The 25724-nt window shown below is 35.9% G+C and overlaps 3 protein-coding genes across 3 annotated transcripts; 2 read left to right on the top strand and 1 right to left on the bottom strand.

The window, feature by feature from the left end:
* The first annotated feature begins 727 nt into the window (after window positions 1-727).
* On the top strand, window positions 728-4411 carry LOC145619556 (uncharacterized). Its single transcript, XM_081674272.1, has 4 exons — window positions 728-873; window positions 990-1089; window positions 2984-3176; window positions 3981-4411. The coding sequence occupies exons 2-4, from the start codon at window positions 1036-1038 to the stop codon at window positions 4109-4111; spliced, it is 378 nt and encodes a 125-aa protein (XP_081530398.1). The 5' UTR covers window positions 728-873; window positions 990-1035; the 3' UTR covers window positions 4112-4411.
* Window positions 4412-5677: 1266 nt separating this feature from the next.
* On the bottom strand, window positions 5678-8527 carry LOC145620295 (ubiquitin-conjugating enzyme E2 variant 1D-like). The gene is made up of 4 exons (XM_081674938.1): window positions 8372-8527; window positions 7249-7388; window positions 6486-6611; window positions 5678-6068 (listed from the first exon to the last, which is right to left on the bottom strand). The coding sequence occupies exons 1-4, from the start codon at window positions 8403-8405 to the stop codon at window positions 5928-5930; spliced, it is 441 nt and encodes a 146-aa protein (XP_081531064.1). The 5' UTR covers window positions 8406-8527; the 3' UTR covers window positions 5678-5927.
* A 2505-nt stretch (window positions 8528-11032) lies between these two features.
* On the top strand, window positions 11033-24999 carry LOC145619443 (nuclear pore complex protein NUP133-like). Its single transcript, XM_081674130.1, has 8 exons — window positions 11033-11235; window positions 13315-13433; window positions 13571-15400; window positions 17224-17945; window positions 19465-19614; window positions 20408-20744; window positions 22835-22902; window positions 24073-24999. The coding sequence occupies exons 1-8, from the start codon at window positions 11033-11035 to the stop codon at window positions 24619-24621; spliced, it is 3978 nt and encodes a 1325-aa protein (XP_081530256.1). The 3' UTR covers window positions 24622-24999.
* Window positions 25000-25724: the final 725 nt, after the last annotated feature.

Genomic DNA, 25724 nt, shown 5'->3' on the forward strand with positions numbered 1-25724 from the left:
TGGCCAGTAACTCTGTTATGGTTTGGCCGTTTGGGGTGATGGAACAACATACTAACTACATTATTCCATTACTCTTTAGTCCTTATAACCTTTTAAGTAAGCAATTAGTACTTGGATGATATTCATAGCATCTTTCCTAACAATGATTGAAAATCAAATCAACTCAACAAATTACAAACTGAAATGCGCGTGTAATAAAAAGGGGCGTGATATTAGGATTATGCTTAGACCAACACGTGGTAGGTCCTAAAGCGTACCTTTTTATTTATTTTTTATAACCTCCGTCCCCTTTTGATAGTCCCTTATAAGCAAATTTTAGTTTCAAAATGTTCACCCTATTTGCTTTTTTCAACAACTATTAATATTAATTTTTTATCAAAATTTCCTCCAATTTACAACAATATTTGTGCAAATTTAACTTTCTCTTGTAAATTTTATTTTCTCATATACATAATACATTTATTACTTTCTCTCTCTACTTTTTTGCATACCCAATGTCAATTTACTTTTTCAATATACTTTTATTATTCTTACCTCTGTTCATTAATTCCGGTGAAATATGTCCATAAGAGACTATCAAAAGGGAACGGAGGGAGTAATTAACTTAAAAATCCTAAATTCCTTAGATACTATATAAATCAGTTTTTTTAGTGGGGTCCGTTTTTTTTTTAGAAGTTCACAAATTAACCCACTCGCGCCTAACTTCCTCACTCTCTCTCTCTCTCTTTCTCTCTCCTTCTCATCAAACAAACTGCAACTTCCCCTTTAACTTTCTCTCTCCTCTTTTTTCTCTCTCTTTTTCGTGCTCAGCTGAAGTTCATCGTCAAATGTTGAGTGGAGGATAATCATCTCTCTTTACCCTAACTTTAACTGGTAATTTTGGTACTGATTTTGTGCGTCTTTGTTTGATTTTGATTTTGTTCGATGATTTTTAGGTTTTTTTTGTTGATCCGATGTTGATTTTTGATTTTTTGTGATTGTGAAATTAGGGTTTTGCTGGTTTGTTTGTGGTTTTTAGTTTTGTTTTTTTGGGAGATGAACAACGAACGGCCGCCTGAGCCTTTGGATTTCTTCATCTGGACTGTTGAGGTATTGATTTCTGTGTTCAATTTCGCCAAATTTGGAGTTGGATCTTGAAATATTTTTTTTTTTGTGTAATTTTTACTGTTCATAAAATTTTTCATGTTAATTCTTTATTTTATTGTGTATTTTGTTGCTAATTTCACTATTTCATGAATCATGAGTATTACTTTGGACTCTGGTGAAATGTGACATGATTGTTATATTTGATCATTTGGCTGATTTGCCTTTCGAAAGTAAGGATAATTCGAGTTTGTCGAAGGAAAAGGATGAAGAGTGCTATGAACTGTTAATTGTTGTTAGAATTTAGAGTGTGGAACCTCTGGATTGAGAATTGTGTTATTGGTTAAGCCGTTAAGGGAGGCAATTGATAAGCTTCAGTACGATTCGAGTAGGGGAATGAGGAACATTAGTTGGCGCTTTGATGATTATGCTCCTTAAGGTGGAATGGAAGACTTGTTGAAGAATGAGAAGGGTTTAGTCATCCTTACTAATTACGAAAACTAGCGGGGTTTTTTGTTTTAGTAAATTACTTCTATTAGCTCTATTTTCTTCTGAGTGTGGTCTATTCAGCTCGGACTTTTGAAGTAAAGGACATTACATTTGGGACTCGGAAGTCTCTTTCTGATTGGAGATAATGTCTATGTTCTGTCAAATTGCTGCTTTAATTCTTTGAATATAATTAGAGGTTTTTTTGGCTCTTCAAACTGGTGGTGTACTGGGGATATGTTGAATTGACTTCCCCAAGTTCTAAATTAGTTCAATTCTAGATCTTTCACCTCCCAACATTATTTGGTAGACCTCCAGTTGCTCGAATTTTTGCCAAGAGCCATGGACACCCATTAACCGTCTTGCCTCTCTTTCCTACGCTCAATTCATCTTAGACTTATAGGTCAATTTCATACTTTTCCCCATTTTTCAGCAACACGCTTCTGATTTCTTAGCTTTTTAAATAGATTATAGACCTGGAAACATAATAACTGAATATGACTTGTTACACACTCGTCCCACCTTTTTATAAAAGGATAAAGAAAATCATTTCTTAACTTTAGGTGATAGTTGAGCATTTTGAGTGTATGGTAAATCTGCTGCGTGAATACAAAAGTGATCATCATTTATTCTACTAGAAATTGAGCTATTGGCTTATCTCCTTCCATTATGGATTTTGTTGCCATTAGTTTTTGTGGATGGGTTCACCCAGAGGACCTTTTGGTAATATTTACTATTTTTTGTATGGGGTTTCACTCGGTGTTCGATTTCAGCTTTGCTAGGCTTTGGTCTCATTGTATGTAATGTTATCACTTTTTGGGGTAAAAGGCTTATGTTTTTTTGACTTTATCATTGCACCATTTTACAAAAGCAGTATTTTTTTTGTATTCAAAAACATTTATGAATCTCATCATTGAGCCAAAATTCTAATACACACTCATAAAACCTGTAAAAACTTACATGTCCTGGTCAAAGTTTTGATTTTGGTTTGGCTTGATTTTCCATTATCATTTGTTAGCTGATTTGTCTTTGTTCTTCATTGGAGTGTCATTGGTCTGATCACTTTAAGGATTCTTTGGGCACGGTTTGATTTCTTGTGCTAATTCCTTATACAGTAATTTTAATGCATGATTTTCTCTCCTTTGTTTGATTTTCTTGGAGTGTTCTCTTTTATTGTGCACTGCTAAGCTTTAGGAAATGCAAGGAATAAAGATAATTTGAAATATTTTGTTATTTGACTTCGTTTGCTTGATGCTTTACTGCTTTTGTTTCTAATGCTTACTCGGTTACTCCCAATGTGCTGAAATTTGATGATTATTTCAATTGTGCACACCAAGTTGCTCTTAATATATTTCTTTCTTTTTGCTGGAGAGAATCTCAGTACTTCTTATTCATCCTATGTTTTCCTTTGCAGGATGTTGGTATGTGGTTAGAAGAAATAAATCTTGGTAGCTACCGCCAAATTTTTAAGGAAAATGGTGTTAATGGCGAGTATTTGGAGGGAATGTCCATGTTCACGACAGAGCAGATACTTAGGTTTATTAGGCGTTGCCATATGAAATGGGGGGACTTCATCACACTTTGCAAGGAATTGAGGCGAATAAAAGGTTCCAACATCTTTTATCTTCCTTTTTTTAAAGTACCCATTTTATTTCAGAGAGAGAGAGAGAGAGACAACACAAAATGGTAACAAGATCTCGCTTTTATGCATTAGAAGTCTGAAAACCAATCATGCGTTGGCTTCATGGTTTAAGGCAAAGAAGGCAAAAGAAAAGCATTTGCTAGTTGCCTGAGTAATTGAGGACAACTCATCATAAGTATAAAGTGGATAGCTTTTAACTCTAGTTAAGTAAAGAATGCCTTAGATCTTTATAGTTTTCGTCAAAAAAAGGTTTCAACTTTTGAGAACTTTCTTAAAATTTTGACTAGCAGAAAACTGTAATGACGGTTTGCCTCATACTTGTCATCAAGTATAAATTATGATCATCTTTACTTTACTCAATTTTTATCAGGTGCATGTGTTTTAAACCACATCATTAGATGTCTTGCACTTGCAAATTTAGGGTCAGTTGTGACCACATCAGAAGATGTTTTGCATCTGCTGCTTTGTCTTGGGGTTTTGGTACTGTCGTACTGATGTTGAGAAGTCACTGTAGATCCATATGTGAGGAACAACATTAGTTGCTTTCTTCAGTTTGAATTAAAAGCATGTGAATCTAGCTTATCATGTATGCTGTGAATTTGAACGCGTTTTTGTAACATTTTATGATTTAAATGCTGAAGCTCTATAATTATTACAGGAATACAAAATTCTTCTCAACATTAACTTAATATAGGCGAACTAATTCATTATTAATGCTTTTAAGTACAGGTTTATGTGCTGACTGCATGACGTTTTATATATTGTTCAGTGGCTTGCTTGAAAGGGGAGCAAAAGGTTCGTCGGCCATGGTGGGCCCCTTCCTGCTTGTTTGTAGTCTTTGTCAAGGCGGCTAAACGCAACAGACAGTCTCGTGTTGTATCACTAAAGCTCGAACCATGATAGTAGATGGTACATCTTGTACGTATATTTTACACATTTTGCTTAGTGAAAAAAGGATGAAGAACAAGGAAAATATCACCTTGATGTCTTCAAGTTGAGCGTAGTGTTGCATCAGTTCTTCTTTGGGAATCACTTTCAAGGAAGTTCTCTATAAATGTTGGTGATTTGTAGATGTATCATTTGTATGTAACTAAAGATGAATGATAATGGTTGCGAGGCTTCTCGATAAATCAATGTAAACTCTCTGACGGAAGAAACCCCATACTAGTTGGCCATACTATGGTGATTGTATTCCTTGCACTTGTGCCTTGGTCTATTATTTTTCTTTTGGTTCAATTCTTTTTTGGAAAAGATTGCATCTAGTTTTTTGTCCCATACCTCGATGCAATCTGCATAGCTTGAACCATGAGTCCATGATGCACCAAAGATTAAATTTAAGTACAAACTTATCATAAATCAAACTTGACTGATTATAGGTGTTGAAGTAGCAATATGTCAGCCAAGTGTTGTCTATTTGTACCTTATATATGTATGAGCAGCTGTCTTTTGAATTAGAAAAGTGAAGTTGCGAATGAGCTTTTGAAGCTTGCTGATGTTCTTGGTACTTTTGATTTGGTGTGTTACGATGGAGGACTAATATTCCATAGTTTTATTTGCACATTGCAGTGTTTAATGTCTGTGATACAACACTAACTGTGAACTCAGACAAAGTCAAAAAAAAAAAAAAAGTCACAAAACAAATCGCTAATCCTCATGATCAGGAAACCAGTTGGTGGATTCTGCAGTGTCGGACACCATTTGCTGCATGAGCAAGTGATCACAATCGAAGATGTACTTTCTAGTGCTTGATAAGGTGGTTGAGGTCTCTTCGCCCAAGTTTTTGGCAAGTTGATGTATTCACATGTCTAACTGGGACGCACCAGCTTGATGATGACATAGTCACAATTGATTATTCCGTGACACAATTGATGCGCTCATTTTTCCGACTCTTAACACACAGGAAGTGCTATTCCTATCATAGTTTGCTACTGTGTAAGTGTATGCTGACTTATGTACTCCATAGCCTGTTTATCTACCTCACTCACATTCTACGCCCTAGAAACACCGCAAATTTTCTTCGTTCTTCAGGATTTTTAAGCCTCAACCATATCAAAACACCAAGGCACATGAACCAGATTCTCTTTTTATATATACTTTGTATATTATACAGTAATATGACACAATAGCACAAGTTAACCTTATGTTCTACTTGTGAATCTTTCAAGTTCTCAGAGAACCATCACGCGGGAAACTCAAAATTTACTCTTAATCAAACTCGCCTATCAACTAATTCTGCTCAAATTTCACAATATTTGATTAACAACCAAGCAAGCATGTTCAGATTCCTTACAAACTATTCAAATACTTCGTAGTATCACACAGACAGACATGGTAAACAATATTTAAGATTGGAAAGTGCTACAATCACATAAGATTATGGCGTCAAAAACAGTAAATGAATGATTTCAGCAAGCTGCCAAGTAACCACTTTGCTCAACAGCTAACCATACAGATTACAGACACTAGTGGCTCAGATGACTAGAATTTTCATTTTCAAGTCTCAAAGTTAAAAGCTGTTTTACAAGAACACACACTAAGGAATCCGATTGAAGACATCAATCAGCATGCAATATTGGGACTTTTTTTTTCCTTCAATATTTCCATATCAAGAGCAGACATAATTAAACTATGTACTGAATTATAAGGCCATTCAGGTTCTTTTGTTTCAAGGCCGCCCAACTTGAAAAGAAGGGGTGTGCTAAACAAGTAGGTTCAACTAGAAATAGGTCCCTTCTGGAGGTTGAACAAGTTTCCGGTTGTGGGGTGCAGCCATCTCTTTCCTCAGCTGAGTCAGAATGTCCTCCATAGTGTACTCTCTCTGCCAATTAACCAGCATTCCAAACTTCTTTGGTTCAACCTGCCACCCACAACATTACACATAAATGACTCCCACAAACTACCGGGCACAGGATACATAATGGAGAATATAACAAAATGCTATGGAATAACAGAAATGATTCCATCTCATATCAACAGAAAATCAGCCATCTACATGACAGATCATATGCAAAACATACTTTGTTTGAATGTACATACTTCTGATTTAGCCTAGATAGATTGGTTTCACAAGGTGTCATAGGGTAGCACAGGCTATGATCTCATGAATAACATAAAACAAGTAATATGATGAAAGGCTTGGCTTGAGCAATTCTTTTCACCAAAAACCAAAGTCAGGTACATAATGTATATGATATAAAGGCAAAAGGTGTGTGTGTGTGTGTGTTTACATATTTCCACATAATCAGGTAGAACACTATAAACGATTAAACATTACCATTCCACTCTCAGGATTCACACAAGTCATGTTGACCCTTGTGTGGAAGCGAACAGTTGGAGGTTTCTCTGGATAATCTTTGTCACAGAAAAGCTTCAACTGATAAATGCGGCCTTCATGCACACTCTGATACAAAAACCAACACAAATCTTCAAATACACTACAACCACCAAAAAAAAAAGAAAAGGCAAATGAACCATGAAGCACAAGCAATGCACATCAAACGGTTCATCACTAATAAAACTCCTATGGTCAAGGGATCAACAATACAATCCAGCAACCAAGGCCAAATGAACCCAAGAAAAGAGAAAAGAATAAAGTTTGGAAAGTAAATAGTAGCTTGAAAATAAACTGACTGAAGAACTGGTATGTAATAGCTAATTCTCACACCTGGTGGAAAAATGGGGTTTAGGACTAGTAGAGCTTGAAAGAGACTAAGTTTCTTCCACAAGAAAGTTGAAAGTGCACATGAAACAATCAGAATTTCTCAATTAAATTAAATGACTTTAGAGAAAATTATGATTAAAAGGAAAATAATGAACAACTTCATTATATTACCCCAGCAATATAACAAAAGGAAAATATGTTCCAAGTTCTATTCACAAAGACAATAAAAAAAAGTCAGTTCAACTATACTAAAGAAGAATAAAACCCAGCTGTTATATTAGTCAATTATTCTAAAACAAAATATCACTAACAATGAGGGGCTGCATCATTTAAGATATACTCTTGTCCAAAAGCAGCAAAGTAAAACACAACTCACATTGTGAGGGCCAATGATAGTTCCTGTCCATGAGCGCATGTAAATATCATCACTGTCATCCATCCCATAGCTGACACTCCCATCTCCAATCCCTTTCTCACCACGTTCAAGTTCTTCCAGCAACCTGAAGTTTCTGGGAACTGCATAGCCAAATCAACAGAGTATATTTAGATATAAAAGCTTTTGCAGCTTTAAATGAAACATCAATGGATGTCTAAAAGCAACTTAAATTAGCCAATAAGGGCAATAGCAAAGCATGTCACCTTACATTCTCAAAGTCAAAACATGTAACATGGCTTATAACCCATGGAATAAAAAAAGGACTAGAATTCTAGAAGACGAATCAATTGGAAATTGCAGGCTAAACAAAAGATTAATATACGAAAACTAAATTTCTATTAAAAAAAAAAAAAAAACACATGCTTCCATTAAAATTCACTATCAGACTTGCCAGTAAAATTCATTATCGCCACTTTAGGCCTTCTTAGAGAAATGCAAAGTTCCCCTTGATCCTCACCACCTTGTAGCCTGGTCTAGTTAATAGAAAGATTCATCTTTTGTTACAGGATTGATAAACTCCCCTAAACAGTAACATTTCAAAGAGATTGACAAAGTCCAAAACGTCGCGTTCATATTAAGCTTCCTTGGTTCTATGCTACAGAAAGCTGGTTTCAATATTCAAATGACCTAAATTCTCAAATCCATGGCTTCTCAAAGAAATAACAACAATTCATATAGTAAAGTCAACTTTAAAACCAATCTCCAATTCCATTTAGTCATCTCTTATCCAAAACAAAACAACTCCACAAAATTTCAATACCCAAACATGAAAAAAATGTCAATGATTATATCATTCGAAATTGAATCAACCAATAATCAACAAACCCTAAATTGGATCCAAGAAAGCAAAGCCAATGATATAATTAGATCCTTTTATAATCGAATCAATCAGAATAACAAAAAACCCACATGACAAATCAATCGATCAAGCATAAAAATAACATTCACATACAAGAAATATCAAAGAACAAAGAATAACCCTAAATGAAACAAGAAATACCCAATACAAAACCAAAAAATAATGAAATTTCAACATGAAAAAAGAAAGGGAAGTAGAATCTACCAACAACGCTAGATCCTGCAGAACCAATCGTCATAATTGGAGAATAAAATCGAAAGGGAAAAAGGGGTACTGAGAATTGACGCAAAGTGTGTGAGAAAGAGAGAGAAAATGGTGAAGACTGAAGAGGTGTTTTGGGGACAAAGGAGAGAGAAAGAGAAGAAATGGGATGTTAATAAGGAAAGGCCACAGCCCACGGTCACGACTCACGAGATACGAGTATAGAATCTCAGTATGTCACCGACCCATTTTTTTTTTTTATTACGGAGTACTCTCTTATTTTTGCCCGAATGACCAAATTGGTTAAAAATATAATCGAGGACACGAACGTTTTCAATGGTAAGCTAATTGCGAATTTTATGAGCTTTTCAATTGAAAATTTGCAAGCACCTAATTAACCAATGATCGTGGAGAAATTCATGCAATACATAGAGCATGTAGTGAGTGATTTCTCAAAAAGATCATGAACGGAGCTAGTGTTGCTAAGAATTGAATGAAACCGAGCAGATACACAAACATAGCTACTAGGGGACCTATTGCTCTACAATTAGAAAGCTCCTCAATATGTTTTTAAAAGCAACTATGTAGCTAACAATTTTCAGTGAATGATCCTCTTGAAAGGATCACAAATGTTTAAAAAGAAGCTATTAAGAAATGAGGATTAATTATTATTGCTATTGTAAGTCCACCCTCAAAGCACTTAATAAAAATTGTGATACTAACTTGACACAAACGAAGTGAATGCTTTCTACTTCTATTTTTAAAGTACTCCGTATTAAAAGTGTGAATTACATAATGAAATTTTCTAACATGTTCCATGGTCACACAATAAGACTAAGAAGATTCCTTGTAAATATAAAGTGATTATTTGGGTACAATGTTTTTAAGACAAGTTGTTGAGATGTTATAAATTACTTTTTATGTTTCTAAAGTTTGCTTCATTTGATCTTTTATGGTCTCTAAGATGTGTCTTAAATTGCAAAAACCTTTACATTATAATATGTTTTTTGTGTAAACGAGGGGCTAAGCCCCAAACAAACAAAGAAAAAAAACTATGTGGAACGATGTGTAACAAAGTCACTCCAACAACATCATTATGCAATATATGACCTAAAGCTAAGGGGACTTGAATCATCTCGTTCTTGTTGTTATGAATTATTTGTGGTTGGCCAACCAGTCCATCCGCTATGTTCGCCTCTCTAAAGATATGCTTAACCTCAACTTGCCAGGCTAGATTTGTTGTTAGTTCCTTGCATTGAGCAATATTATGTTTGAAATCCCATCAATATAGCTTCTGAATTATTTAACACTCTTACTACAGCTTGATTATCAATTTGAACTTGTAACATATTAATCCCAAGCCTTCTCACCATCTCCAACCCATATTTAATAGTAAGAATCTCTACTTTAAATGAGGAACAAACACCTAGGTTGAGGGAATAAGCAATCCCTTATCAGGCGGTCAGGCCTCCACCCACTACAGCCCCAGGGGCACCCTTCGCGGGTACCGGTTGAATTAAGCGCAAAGCATCCAAGAGGGTGCCATCCATTAATTATTAAAGCTTCTCTCCTTGCTCTTGGAAGCTGGGTGTGTTTGCAGCATCATCACCATGAGCCCTCCGGACTTCATTAAAACGATCTAAAAAAAATTAGTTAACATCCATGAGTATCTTACTCCTTTTATCAAAAGCAACATCATTTATTTCTCTATCGCAAATAAACCATATTTTTTGGTGGAAGAGAGGGGCTAGGCCCCTAAAACAAATAAACATAAATTACAGAAAGGCCCCTAAAACAAATAAACATAACTACGGAAAAAAAGAACAAAATGAAACAAAGAAACAGCAATACTAACCGAATGCCATAAGGGCACGTAACTAAACTAGTTTATTTGTTGGCACTCTACAAGGTAACGCCACACCCCCAAGTCCTCCAATAAAACTACATGAAGATCCTTCGGGATCGCCTCAAAAAATGACAAGGTTTTGATCCGCCTTCACATCATAATTAGTAAACCAATCAACTGCTCGATTAGCCTCCTTATAACAATGCGAAATCACTACCACCCAATCTCTCTCACAGATGAGAACATGCATTTTCGCAACACATGAATATACGAGGAGTTGGTGGGAATGTCATCCACCAACATGCGAATCACAATCTCAGAGTCGATTGAAACCTTGTACTCTACGATGTCCACCGACCACCGTCCCAAGCACCATCAAACCTCTCATAACAACCAAAAGCTACATGATTTCACCACCATCAAACTTGTAAGTTTGTGGAGCTACATGATTTCACAAAGCTACAACTCTCCACATTAACATGCCCCATCTCTACTTAAAAAAAAAATGTGCAAACAAAAACCTTAACCCACCAATATTTGAGCAAAAGATCTTTGTTCACATTGCCAAAAGGGAAAAAAAAATAGCACCATTTAGGAAAAAAAAAAAGCTTATGACATAGTATTGGGCTTAACTCACTTAAGTTGAAGTAGAAATTGAAGAAAATTGAAGAAAATTATGAAACCACTCTAAAATCTTACTCCCATTTAGAAATTACGCTCCATTACACAACGCATAAACCCTAAAACCTCCAATAAACCCCTTTTTCTCCCCTCAATTTCACATCCTCAATTTCTCTGTGATTCAATTTTCCCCAAAAATGTTCTCACCTGCTACTTCTACCAGGAAGAAATCCAGTTACAGAACTTCCAAAGATCACAATGTCGCCCAGATTAAGCCACTTTCCTTCGATTCTTCGCCAATTACTCCAAATCGTAGTTCGATTGCCGACGGTTCGATACCTAATCGCCCTAATACCGGCACTCCTGCTCCTTGGGCTTCTCGCCTTTCTGTTCTTGCCAGGTTCCTTCTATTATCTTTGATTTCTGATTTTTAGTAGATTTTGTTATATATATTTTAATCATATTGTTAGTATTTGGTTTGATTATTGGATAATTGGTAGATTTTTAACTTGCAAATAAGTGTGCTTTTGGTTGTTTTGTGGGTTATGGTAATGCAAATGTTAAGGTATTGGTAATGTCAGTAGCTTCCTATAATTGGCGTTGTAATGTCTAGTAACGGGTGCTTATAGACTATTCATGTTTAAATTGGTTAAGGGCGTTGCGTTTCGTTTGGACCCGATAGAGAAAAATTGTATATTGATGCTACAGAAATGAGCATGATTACTACTTCCTCTGTTTTCTTTTACTTGCAACACACGTTTTAGGCACGCAGTTTTAGGAGATGATTAGTGAGGATAGACGAACGATTTTATCAATATAATTTTTACACGAAGATTAGAATATGGTTAAGTATCATTTGTAAAAATTATAATGAATAATTTATCCGTTTACATTACGTAAACCCGACCTTAAAACACGTGCCACAAGGCTGTGTTGCAAGTAAAAAGAAACGGAGGAAGTACTTACTAGTATATTACAATTTAGAAAAGTTGAATTATGTGTTGGGGGAATGGGGTTGGGTTGGCATTGCATGCTGCAATGGGATTGGGGTTTAGATGGAAATTCCGTATGAGACAAGTGTGCTATGTTTGGTCGTACATATGCTGAATTAGTTTGCAACTCGGCATGTCAATAATTGTCCAACTTTCAAACTTTTTTACGCTGTTACTTAAGCTGCATGTTAGAGAAAGTTGATGCATTTGGTTGACAATCCGGTCATTGTAGGAAACTGTGGATGTTAAATTTCATATCTCATATAGTTTGTAGTTTCTTTGAATATTTGATAATAATTATACGCCCTATCCATGTTAGAAGCCTTTTGCTTCCTAGTGTACTGTTCACAATCGTATAATGTATTGTGCAAACATGTGCAAACACATGTACTCAATGGTGACTGGATTCTAAAAAAGATCGGTGTTGGAAATATTGTCTGATAATTTCTCCCATCCTATTATATATTAAATATTTGCATTTTTTGGGAGTATTCTCGCTGTTCATGCTGAATTGTATCCTGTTTGAAATAAGCTGTATGATTGAGAATGCCTAACGACTTTTAGTATGATGCTCGGATTCAGAATTGAGTATTGGACTTTAGAGTCACATGTTGAAATTTTTTAATTTAAATATATAGGAATTAGGGACAACATTTACGAGATAAACACAAGGGTAAGGATACTTAAAATTAAACTCTCAATACCTGTGCTTTAGATAATGGACTTTTGAGCTGAAGATGAGCATCACAAAAGTTGGTATAGGCACTTACCTTTGAAAAGTATGTTCTGTACCTTAGCAGCAAACAAGCAGTAATTCCAGCCTCATGTCTTTTCTAACCTTAGTAATCCTTTTGATCCTTGAAATAGGGATCCGTTTGGGACTTTGGGTTGATTATCTTTGTGGCTTGCTAACTGCGTTGAGTTGTGCACCTTTAGAAATTCTAGTGAAGAAGTGACCACTTGCTAAAAAAACAACAATTGATGTCATGGAAGCAGGTCTAATGAAGGGGCTTGTATGTTGAAGCAATTATTATAGCTGGACTCGCTTTAGATATGCTTTACTAAATGCAGAATTATTATTTAGCTTATAGTGGGGAAACTTATTTGTTAACTGGCTCATATGTTGTGGCTTTTTGAGTTCAATCCTTCTTCTTCATCATCTTATCTACTTCCTCCGTTTTGTTAGATGCATCACTTTCTATAAATGGAATTTTTAATTTAGATGCATCACTATCCTTTTTAGTTAATAATTTCTCTCTCTCCTATCACATGGGTCCCCTTTTCCTTTTGTCTCTCTCTCATCTCTGAAAAATTGCCTAGGAGTCCGCGATTCCTAAAGTGATGCATCTAAAAAAAAGGAGGAAGTATTATTTTTTTGCCGTAGAATTAACCTACCATGCCTGTTTGAAGTTAGGACAGAGGTAGTGTTGCAAGTTCTTATTTGCTATTCCAGTGACTTAATGTTTTGTGTCTTTTTTTTTGGCCAGAATCCCCCCAGCAAAGAAAAGTGAAGACAATAGAGAACCATCAGAACCTGTGTATGTTGGAGACTTTCCACAGGCTGTTCATGATGAACAAGCTAACTTTTTGCGGAACACGGTCCCAGGTTAGAGTTATTACTATTATTATTATCATTGTATTCATTTTTCTATACAACAACCTTGGCCTTTTTCTGGCTACCTGTTGGGAAATTGAACCTTTTTTTTTCTCCTGAATGGGACCCTGTTGGAATTGTTGTGGCAGGTGAAGCGTGCATTGCTGGTGGGATGGACAAGGAAACTGGTTTGTCATGGATGATTTGTGGAAGTAAACTTTTTATATGGAGTTACCTATCACCTGCTGCTTCAAAGAAATGTGTGGTTCTTGATCTTCCAGCAGATATTTCTGAAATCAGCAGTAGAAATGCATACCTTGGTGATACTTGGTTGCTTTGTATCATAAATTGGGACAATGTTCATCAGAGTAGCAGTATAGTAAAGCAGTTGAACTCAGCTGGAGTTGTTTTATGCAATCAAAGAAGTCGAGCTGTTGTATATTGGCCTGATATATATTCAGATGACAGGGCTACTTCTGGAATCAGCCTGGCTTCTTCTGAAGAGCTAGGGATTATTTCTTCAATGGAAAATGGTAAGAGTCCTCCAAGTCGATTGCAATCAGACAATAGGCTAGAACGCCTTTCAGCTAATTCTAATTCTTTTACCTCCTTTATCGCTTCTGCCATCCCTTCCTATCACCATGCTTGTGTTGCACTTGCCACTAGCTCCAATGGTGAACTCTGGCAGTTTATCTGCAGACCTGCTGGAATTCTGCGTCAGAATGTTAGTAATATCTTGTCAACTTCTGTTAGTGGCTATAGTCAACCGTCAGGGAGCAAGGGGTATCCTAGATCTCTTATATGGAGATTTCCATCCCTCCTGACTGGAGAGGCTTCTAGACAGTTTTTCTTGTTGACTGATCATGAAATACAATGTTTCAGCATTCAACTGTCACCTAATCCAACTTTGCTGAAAGTCTGGTCCCATGAAATCATCGGCACTGATACTGATCTAGGAATTAAGAAGGACTTGGCTGGTCAGAAGAGAATATGGCCTTTGGATATTCAGGTAGATGAACATGGTAAAGAAATAACCATTCTTGTCGCCATATTCTGTAAGGATCGTCTAAGCAGTTCAAGCTACACACAATATTCTCTTTTGACTATGCAATATAAATCTGGTTTAGATGAAGCATTAAATAACTTTACAAATGTAAGGGTGTTAGAGAAGAAGTCTCCTGTACAGGTTATTATTCCCAAAGCAAGAGTGGAAGAGGAGGAATTCTTATTTTCAATGAGATTGAGAGTCGGGGGAAAGCCTTCAGGATCTGCTGTCATACTCTCTGGAGATGGAACCGCAACTGTCTCCTACTTTTGGAGAAACTCAACCATGCTTTACCAATTTGATCTGCCCTATGATGCTGGAAAAGTTATTGATGCTTCAATTTTCCCTTCTACTGATGATACAGAAGAGGGTGCCTGGGTTGTACTGACTGAGAAAGCTGGTGTCTGGGCAATACCGGGGAAAGCGGTTTTGTCTGGTGGAGTTGAACCTCCTGAGCGAAGCTTGTCACGCAAAGGAAGCTCAAATGAAAAGTCTGGTGCAGAAGAAAATAAAAAGCTTCTGTTTTCAGCTAGTGTTTCTCCTGCTAAAGCAGGTGTAGATGCTCGAGATATTGGTGGCATGCAGAAGGCTGGTTTTACAAAGGTTGCTGGCAGGAATGCTCAAGATGAAGAAGCAGAGGCTTTACTCAATCGCCTGTTTCATGATTATCTCTTGTCAGGCCAGGTTGATGGATCTCTTGAAAAACTGAAGAATTCTAGGGCATTTGAAAGGGATGGAGAAACTAATGCGTTTGTTCGGGCAAGCAAATCGATTGTTGATTCCCTGGCTAAGCATTGGACAACTACCAGAGGTGCCGAAATTGTTTCTTTGGCTGTTGTATCGAACCAACTAATAGAGAAGCAACAAAAACATGAAAAATTTCTTCAGTTTCTGGCTATATCCAAGTGTCATGAAGAGTTATGTGTGAAACAAAGTAAGTACATTTCTTATGACCATACGCACATTGTTTTCTTTCTTCTTGTTTGTCTATATTTTATTCTAGTTCATGAGTAAGGAAGGGAAGTTATTCATCATCTGTGTCTGCTTTTGATTGGATTGGAAGACTTGCATCGCCCCTATAATTTTTCTTTCTTCCTAACTGGTTCAGAGCAAGACTGAGATTGTGTATGTGGAAAATTTAAATATTACGAAGTCCTTGGCTATAAACATCTTGTTTGTGGGCCATAAAATTTTGAGGAAGGAACACATTATTTTCCCTCATTTACTTTTAGGCATTTCATAGAGATACACTCACAACTCACAAGTAGTGGTGGATTCTTTCACTTTGCCCATGGAGGTTCTCTCTCTCTCTATTTATTTATTTTCATTTAATTTATTATTATTATTATTGTTATATATATATATATATATATATATATATATATATATATATATATATATATATATATATATATATATATATATATATATATATTAGTTATAAAGGAAATTTGGAAAACCAACCATATTTTTTTCCCCAATATTCCACTCACTGGATTTGAAACTACTATATGCATTTTTGTTTTGAATATGCCTGTCGTTTTGGACACCCTAGCCCTAAATATTGGGAGATGACGCATAATTGCATAAAGGTTACTATAGCCTGTATCAATGGTTTGTTTTGTACTTCCTATTAATAAAAAAACCAATTAAGTTGTAGCATATTCTTCTAAGATTTGTGGCCCTTGGTTCCAACTCTTAAGCTCGAAAGGATTCTTATCCAATTATTTCTGTTCTTTATCTGACTGCTTAATTGATCTCAAATTTCTATATGCAGATGGACTCCTTTTATAGTTATATGCTGTAATATTTGTTTTATTTTAGTGTTAGTGGGATAAAATTACTCTCTATTTTTATCATTGTTGGATGAAAATGAAGTAGTTGATTGAATTCTTGCATGTCTTCCTTGCTTTCTTTGTTTGACTAAAGAGCTCCTTGGTTCACCTGTCATCCCTAGAAGAGTTGTCTTGATGGAATAAAATTCAGACAAGATTCACTAGAATCACTAGCCTTAACTTAAAGCCTGAAAGGCACTCTATTCCTTGTTGACTCTGCTGGCTTCTGTATAATGTAATTAGGGGATGTGAAGAAATCAGGGAATTTTAGTAATGGCAACATGGTAAATCAACTTGCAATTATTGTAGGTTGTAAATGTTTTTTGATTAATGGAATGTTTTTTTGAGTATGTAACATAAATCAGAGCGCACATGTTTTGAGGTTGGTTTTGGGAATACATTTTCATTTTATGACTATTAAAAGTTATCATCTAAAAAGGACTGCCATTAGTAAAATACCATAGAGATCTATGGTATGTGTTCTGAAACTTTGAATTAACCTAATGCTTTACAATGCCAGCAATTCCTTATCACTCTCTTCTTTTGGATTGTTGCTTTTGGTGATTAGATGCTTCATAATATATACTAAAGTGACCACCCATGGGCCATGGTTATTTTTCATACAACTAGGAAAATTAGAGATTAAGTTATAGAACCTATACTTGGATGAAAAGCTAGATTTCAATTTTTATAAAAATGATAATGTATGTGTTCAAAAATATCTCTTAGGTGATTGAAGACTACTGCTACGTCTCTCCTCTGTTTTCTCTGTTTTGTCTTCTGTGTTTGGGGTGTATTAATATGTTTACTTGTTTTTTCCTTTCCTGCCCTCTCCTTTGGGTATCAAAATGCCAACTGTGCATGGTCTATATCTTCTCAACTGACAATTGCATCATTAATCTGGTGTAATTCTGTTTTCTAGGATATGCTCTCCAAATTATATTGGAAGATGGTGAAAAGCTGGCTGGTATGATACAACTAAGGGAACTGCAAAATATGATCAGTCAGAGCCGTTCAGTTGGAGTCAGCTCCCAGCATTCAAGTACCAACGGTGAAGTTTCAGGCTCTTTATGGGATTTAATTCAGATAGTTGGTGAGAGAGCCCGCAGAAACACAGTTCTTTTGATGGATAGGGATAATGCTGAGGTGTTCTACAGTAAGATTTCTAATCTGGAAGAAGTATTTTATTGCTTGGACAGGCACTTGGATCACATTATAAATGTGGGTCAGCCATTTAAGGCTCAGGTCCAGCGAGTTTGTGAACTGTCAAAAGCATGTGTGACTTTACTCCGCAGTGCTATGCACTATAGAAATGAGCATCATATGTGGTATCCACCTCCCGAAGGCTTGATGCCTTGGTATAGCCAGCCTGTTGTTCCTGATGGGCTCTGGAGTGTTGCTTCTTTTATGATTAAAATTTTGGATGATTCATCTGGAATTGATTTGTCTTCTAAGTCAGATATATGTTCTCATCTGGAAGTGCTAGCTGATGTAGTATTAGAGGCATACGTTGGTGCCATCACTGCGAAAATTGAGCGTGGGGAAGAGCATAAAGGCCTTTCAGATGAGTACTGGAGAAAAAGGGATGCTCTTCTTGACTCTCTCTATCAGCAGATTAAGGTCTTTGTGAATGCTAGATTCCAGGTTTGTTCTCTGTTCATTAAATATCTAATGAATATTATTGCAATAATTAGCTTTAATATGCCTAGTTCCACCTGTTTCTTCTCAGAAATATATTTATCATTTGTGTTAAAGAATATTTTTATAAATCAGAAAATTGATAAGTTATGGAGTACCTCTGTCTCTTTTACTAAACAATGTCTAAGATAACTATAAATGACCAGCAACAGATTTGTACTCCATCTTTTCTTGGCTTTTTTCTTAAAAAGGATTGTGAATCAGTAGATTTGGATGGTGGTTTCTTTTGGTAGAGCCCAATATGCTTAGACATCTCTCTTCCATTATGACTTGTTCTATTCTATTATGCTTGCTCACATTGAACTCCTAATTCTCCTATCTCAAAGTGATCCTCTGTCTCGTTTTTTGTCCCAATTATTGTTCCTATACCTTAATTGTGCTACTACGCCTTTATTCACATTTAATTTGAAACATTATATACCAAGATGGTGATTTTCCATTATTTCGAGAGGTTGGGTACAAGATAGTACATATGCTAAATGTTTAGGAATATAAATAAGTATATAATTCCTGGTTTGGACATTCTATAAAAATATTCCACTGCAATCTTCTTATTTGAATCAGTCATTATGATGATAGAATCTCTAGAGGGTACAATGTGTGGGTGATAGAGTGATTAGATTATCAAAGAAAAAAAAAATGTGAAAACTGAGTTGGCAATTTCATTATTGATACGCTTGGTCCACTTTTGAAGATGATCCCTAAAATGCCTAAATGTCAGAGATTTTGGAATAGCTCAAGTTGGCAATTTTTCTCAAACTTGATACTCCCTTCTTCCCTACATAGAGTCACATTCACCTTTTGCACACCATTTTTAGGAAAGTGAATAGAAAAAAATAAGATTATGGGGGTTTGGTTGATTAAAGAAGAATTTAAAAATAAGATAGTGGTTTTGTTGATTTCAAGTGAATAAAAAGAGATAGATAGTAAGGTTTGGTTGCTTAAATGTAAAAGATATAAATAGATAAAGGTGAAATGGGACATTCATGTGGGACTATACTAGAGGCAAGGAGATTTATTTATTTTGTTGTCAAATCTCCACTTTCTTCCCAATTGAGCCAGTTCTTGTGTGTTAGAAGAGAAGAAAATTTAAGTGAAGTTTAGATATAGGTTAAACTTGTATATTTTTTTGACTCACCATTAACTTGGGTATAAGCCTATAAGCATAAAGCCTTTGATGAAAGCACTCTTCTTATGTTATGACTATGGTGTATGCTTGAGAACTTTGGTATCATAGTTTGTTTGAATAAATGCTTGTTGTAAAGGGTTCCGTAGAAGTTGACTGAAGTGAAGATAGTTTGTGATGAAGTCTCTGTTTTATAAATTTTTTGACCCAGACAGGCATGGTTGGTTGGTTCCCTCAATCCCCCCCCCCCCCCCACCCCACCCCACCCTACCTCCTCTTTTGGAAATTGCTCAGTGTCAAGACTGCAGATTAATATTGTATAATTTACTAAATTTGTAGGATTCAGCTGATGAGAAAGAACAGAAAGAAGTTGTTCTTAAAGAATTGTCATCAAATTTGTTGTCTGTTGCAAGGCGGCATGAAGCCTATCGGACTCTTTGGAACATTTGCTGTGACCTCAATGATTCCAATCTTCTTAAAGAGCTTATGGTATGGTCTTTATTCCGTTACAGTGGAAAATTTTGTGTTAAATTGCTGAATCTTTGGGTCTTTTGCAGTACTTTCTTTTGCTTCTTAATATTTTCATTGCTAAAATTTTTCCTGATCTAGAAGGTATCTATGGCAAAATTTCACCATGATTATGCTTTGTTAGAAGTAGTTGAGTGGTATGCTCTTTTTCTTTCATTAATTTATTTATATTTAATTCAAAGGAAATTCTTGCTACTTTATTTATTTATTTTTAATCTATTTTTTTTATTACGTTAAAAAAAAAAATGTAGAAAACTATGTCTTTCAAAGTGTTAATTTAAACCTATAGATATATTGTGGCTGAATTACCCTTGAACGCTACTCTATGTATTGACTCTCTGAGTATGTTTATCTTTCTTGTAGAGAATTCTAACTGCACAATTTATTCTATTCCTCAACATTTTGTTGGTCAATCATTACAGCATTTTGTTACTTGTTTACTAGTCTAGTGGACAATCAATCTTTCTGAAGTGCTTCAAGCATTTCAAACTTTCTATGTGCTCAAAAGGATGTTGTAGTCTGTAAAATTTTGTTGAAATATAAAGTGTTTGACCAACCTAAAGTAGAACTCTTTTGCCTTCAAAGATGCGAGGATGAAAATTTGAAACTTGACCAGAATGATGCTGGAAGTCCAAACTTTGGCACAACTTTATGTTCTTGGAAGGATCGTAGCATTAAATTTTCTTCTTCAATCTGTTGCATCTAGTGTTTGTGTCAGATGCGTGAGACCTTGATATTGTTTTTTGCTGTGCAGCATGAAAGCATGGGACCCAGAGGAGGGTTTAGTTATTTCGTTTTCGAGCAATTGTATAAGAATGGACAATTTCCAAAACTTCTGAGGCTAGGGGAAGAGTTTACTCAGGAACTTTTAGTTTTTCTGAAGGATCACCCCAATCTTCTGTGGCTTCATGAAATTTTTCTTCATCAATATTCTGGTGCTTCGAAAACTCTTCATGGTTTGGCACTCTCTGGAGATGAAAGATTGTTTTCAGCTTCTGAAAAGGAGACAGAACTAGATTCTAGAAAAACAGACTTAACATTGTCAGAAAGGAAGCGTCTCTTGCATTTATCAAAGATAGCTGCAATTGCAGGTTTGACTCACTGTCTTTCATTGCACAACACTATTCTCTTATTTTTATTAAATTTTCAAGTGCACTGCTCCTTTCAATTGCTTATTATCTATTAAAACTGTTTAAACTGATTCTATCATTCTATGTGCTGTACTTCCATCTGTGCTCTGGGAAGATTCAGAATTTGCAATTTTGAAATTTGAAGTGGTTTTATATCCATAACTTTATCCTTATATGGGTGTATGAAGGGGGAGTTATAGTGGGAGGATTGGAGGAGAGGAAGGGATGGGAAAAACAGCTGATAAGCTTGTAGTCTTTGCCGTATTCCTTATCTTGAGTGAAATTGTACTAGTTGTGTCTTCATGAGGCCTACATTTGACTACAGGCTTGCTATCGAGTTCTGCACAAAGTAGATCATTCTTGAGATACTTTTTATCAATGTATTGTAATTTTTGATTGACATAGGTGTTTTAGCCTTTGTTTATTGAACAGTACGTTCTTGCTTCAATTAAAGGTAGAGATTGTGATCAATATCAAGCATTAAACCTGTGATACACTTGACTGACAGAACTTTGGCACTTTATCTGAATAATGGACTGCGCTCACAGATACAGCAGGTGCTGTAATTCATTTTCTTTTTATGCATGTCATGGACTAAGCTACCTGGATTGTTTGATTTCTGGTCCTATCCATGTCAACAGCCATGAAGCAGATCTCAATACTAAATTTGTGACCCTCCGATTTCGGGTCAAAAGTGAACCTGGGAGGTAAAGGAAGATAGTTTGATAGGAGGAGAGTTGGAGAAAAGAATAAGAATTAGGTGTGATTTGTAGAGATGTGAATCTCACATACAAGCTTGAGGATTTTGAAGAAATGAAATTAGTATCAGAATATGAAGTTTAATGATGATAAAAGGTAATACTAGTTCTAGGCTCATTTATGAATTAATGACTGGAGTGCGGATGGTTTGCATTAAAAATTCAGACAAAGAGAAAATTGCGATCCTATTAGACTTCTATAGAAGACATGGAGGTACTAGCATTGAAGGTTTTGTCAAAAACTTAACTCTTTCACAGATGGATGCAAGTTTAGGGAGGCCATTGAAAAAGTAGGGAAGGTGGGTTGAACAATTGATGGGATTAGTAGGCACTTGGCTTTGCGAGTGAAGTTCCATTTTTTTGAGGTTATTGTGAAAGCATAAACTCCAGATACATATCTCTTGTTTTCAAGCATCAATCTATTAAGGTTGATGATTATTCAACATTTTTTTTGCTTGAGCTTTTGAGAAATGTTGGTTGATAAGTTTAAGGGTGTTGCTCTTCTATTGTGTTTTGTAGGGGAACACAGATCTTGGATGTGGTTCTTGAGGTTTTAGATAAGGTTTGTTGGAATGTAATGAGCATGGTTGTGTTTTGAGAGGCTGAGTTGGGCCTTGCTTGATATGGTGCATTAGGGGGGTGGTCTGGTCATATGGTGAGCATTAGATATTTAGATGTGCTAGATAGAAAGGTTGCTCTTCTAATATTTACTTTGTCCTACCAAAAATTCTCTTTTCTTGGCATATAGTTTAAGGGTTCAAGGGTTGGTGTCTTGGAATGTCTTTCTTATTAGAAACTATCCTTAGTCCTAATAACATTGGGTATCAAGATAAAGTATGGGTTGTTTGGAGGTGGGTGCGATGCTTTTATCTCTTAGGATGTTCTGTCTTTTACTCTGTTGGGTAAATTTAGGATAATAAATGTTCAGTGAATGGTTTTCCTCCATTGTCTCTCTTTATGGAACTTTTTCACTTTGTTGTGTGAGCATCAAGTCTTCATGGTTTGATGGGACAATAATTTTGGAGGAAGTTTATTGTAAGAGTCTTGGTCTGTCTTTTGGAAATGTTATAGATACTCTTGGGGGTTTTGTCGGCGCCAAGTTGAAGTCTTGGTGCAATTAGTGAAGGCCATACCGTGGTGCATTTGGTAAAATAGAAATACTAGAATCATATTGGGCCCTGTTTATAGCGCAATTTGCTGTGATAGGGTCTGTTCAGAATTTTTACTGCTACTACTGAATAAAGTGTCCTGTACAAACCCTCTAATATAACAATAACATTTACAATTTGGCAGGCAAAGATGCAGTCTATGAGGCAGAAATAGAACGTATTGATGCGGACTTGAAGATCTTGAAGTCACAGGTATCTTTAGATAGAACATGCTTACTTGGACATTGCTGATAAAATGTTGGTGCTTGTTTTGTAATGCTTGATGAGCCCAATGCTTTTATGTTTTTAATTCTATTGAACATGAACTAAATTCAATGTGTGACTCTTGGTTGACAATATCCTTGTGAAAGCTGTTTCTATTGTGTTTCAAAATGTAGGACATGCTTAGTTCTTATCTTAATTTCACAATGTAAAACTCTCAAACTAGTATATTCCTAATTCCATATTAACTATCGTCTAAGATTAGACACATTTTTGATAGTTGTTAGTTATGGCTTTGATAAAAAATACTCCATAGTGAATTGGTGCTTTCAACAAACATATCATAGCTATGTTACTCGGACTCTTCATTTTACCTTAAGTACCCGTGTCGGACCCTCGACCCTCGGACATGGGTATGACACATGGACACTTCATTTTAGTTGAAAATCATAGAATTTTTTCACAAAATAGCCGAGTCGGACACTTGGACACGTACCCGTGTCGGACATGGGTACCCGAGTCCGAGTAACATAGTATCATAGTGCATTGATGAATGGCAGTATGGATCATGGTACAATGAGGTTAGTTATTGTAAAATTGAGTGAGTTTCATTTCAACCCTATGATTACAACTTTTTTCCTAACCTGTAGCCATTTAATATGATGTGCCAATGACATACCTGTCAAATGGGATTCTGTTCTTTTTAATTTATCAATTATTTAATCTCTTCACAAGTTTTTATATGCCCTTTGATTTAAGTTGGAGGCAGCTTTTTTGTTGTGTAAAATTTGGTTCATTCTCAAGTGTTCTTTAATCAAATTCATATCCTCACCCAAAAGTGAGGTATGTACAAACTTGTGATTTAGTAATCTTTCTTGTCACCATACTTTAAAGTTTCATCACTGTCATCATATGCTGAAACCTGCTATTTGCATCACTGTCATTTCTGTCATAGTTATCTCCCTATCCTTGTTAGTAATTGGCTGCTTGATAACTTCCTGTCCATCTTCCTATCCTTTCAAAAACTAAGGAACTGAATAAAGGTTTTTATTTATTTATTTTTTTTTATTTTTTTTTACGCATAGTTAGATCTGGGACTTCTTATCTTTCTACTTGGTGCTTGTGCTTCATCCATTAATTGGTTAAGACTGCCTATTGTAGGAAGATATCTTGGAACTATATCCTGATGACATAGAGAAGCAGAAAATCGGACAACGACTCCTCCCTCCTTGGGATCTTATCAAACTGTGCCTCAAAGGTCAAACACCAGAGTTGTTGTTAAGGGCTTTTGATGTGTTTGCCTGGACTAGTTCTTCCTTCCGAAAATCCAATAAATCACTTTTAGTAGATTGCTGGAAAAGTGCAGTTGATCAAGATGACTGGGAAAAGCTCTATCAATTTTCCATCACGGAAGGATGGGGTGATGAGGACACAATGCGGGTTCTGCAGAAAACTATGCTTTTCCTGGCAGCAAGGAGGTGTTATGGACCAGAATCAGACATGTACGAAGGAAGTTTTGATGAAGTGTTGCCATTGAGGCAAGAGAGCAGCGAGCTGTCAAGTTTGAAAGATGCTAGCTCTTCTGTTGAAGCAATCTTGATGCAGCATAAAGACTTCTCAGATGCTGGCAAGCTAATGCTAACTGCTCTGATGTCAGGAAGTGCTCAAGTAGATACTAGCAGGGCCGACGGGCCAATCCCCATGGAGTAGCAGCAGTTGAATGATTGTGACGATGTAAGGGAGTAATTTTGTATGCTGTAACTGAGGGTTAACATCCCTTCTAAAAGATTAGCAAAAGAAATATTGTTAACATAGCTTTTACTGTACATATGAGAACTCTCTAGACTAGATTTTTGAAAGGTCTTACAGAGTTACGGATGTACAATTTTGCTAGAATCTATCGACAAGAAATTTAGATTGTGTTGCAATTATGTTTATGGAGCAAAACATTAGTTATCCCCTAAAAATGATCCAGAGGCATTCTGTACTGGTGCAGCCTTTAGAGACATCTGGCCTGTACTGTGAAATAGTCGTCATGTACCTTTGTCATGTACTTTGTATTATAGTGAATTTTGACCATTTATAGAAGTTAAGGTTGTGATTAGTATCAATAAATAGGTAAAGTCAGGAGATTTGATCCTAATTCAAATCACTGTAGTCAGATGAGCTTGTGCATGATGCAATAATAAATCCCAAAAACTCATACCCTGATCCAAATTCACTAGCTAGACAATCCCCAAACCAGATTAGGATCATGATGGTAGACTAATCTTATGCGATCCTGTCACTTAAGAAACAAGGGATCTTGGATTTCACCATTGTCTTCGGTGTAGAGGTATTTTTGTTTACAGGGAAAGCTTGGTTTCACTCAAGGACAGCAGCCAATCACATCAATGTCATGAAGCTGAAGCAAAAACGACCAACCCTAGGCTTTAAGACATTAATCACTACTTCACAAAAATGTCATGCTTGATTATCTATGTTGTGTTTCTTGGTGAAAGTATTCTGTATGCTTGTGCTGCTTTTCTGAGAGTGGAATAAGTCAGAAACTGAAATGGATGTTATACAACGTTATTTTTGTACTGTGTTGATGTACTATGATCGAATAAAAGCTAGACTTGATGTACTGTGTTGTATCATCAAAGAATAAAAACTAGACTTCTTTTCTCCTGGTTTTTCTGAAGTTTTACTGTATTTATATATTAAACATTCATATCTATGTACATCAGACTGTCTTTGGAGATATGTCTATATACATATATACAAAGAAACTCGTAGGCCAACTTTTAGCTGATCAACAAAAAGGCGGCTGA

This window comes from Chenopodium album, chromosome 27 (genome assembly GCF_948465745.1).
Source record: "Chenopodium album chromosome 27, dcCheAlbu1.1, whole genome shotgun sequence".
Classification (NCBI taxonomy): domain Eukaryota; kingdom Viridiplantae; phylum Streptophyta; class Magnoliopsida; order Caryophyllales; family Amaranthaceae; genus Chenopodium; species Chenopodium album.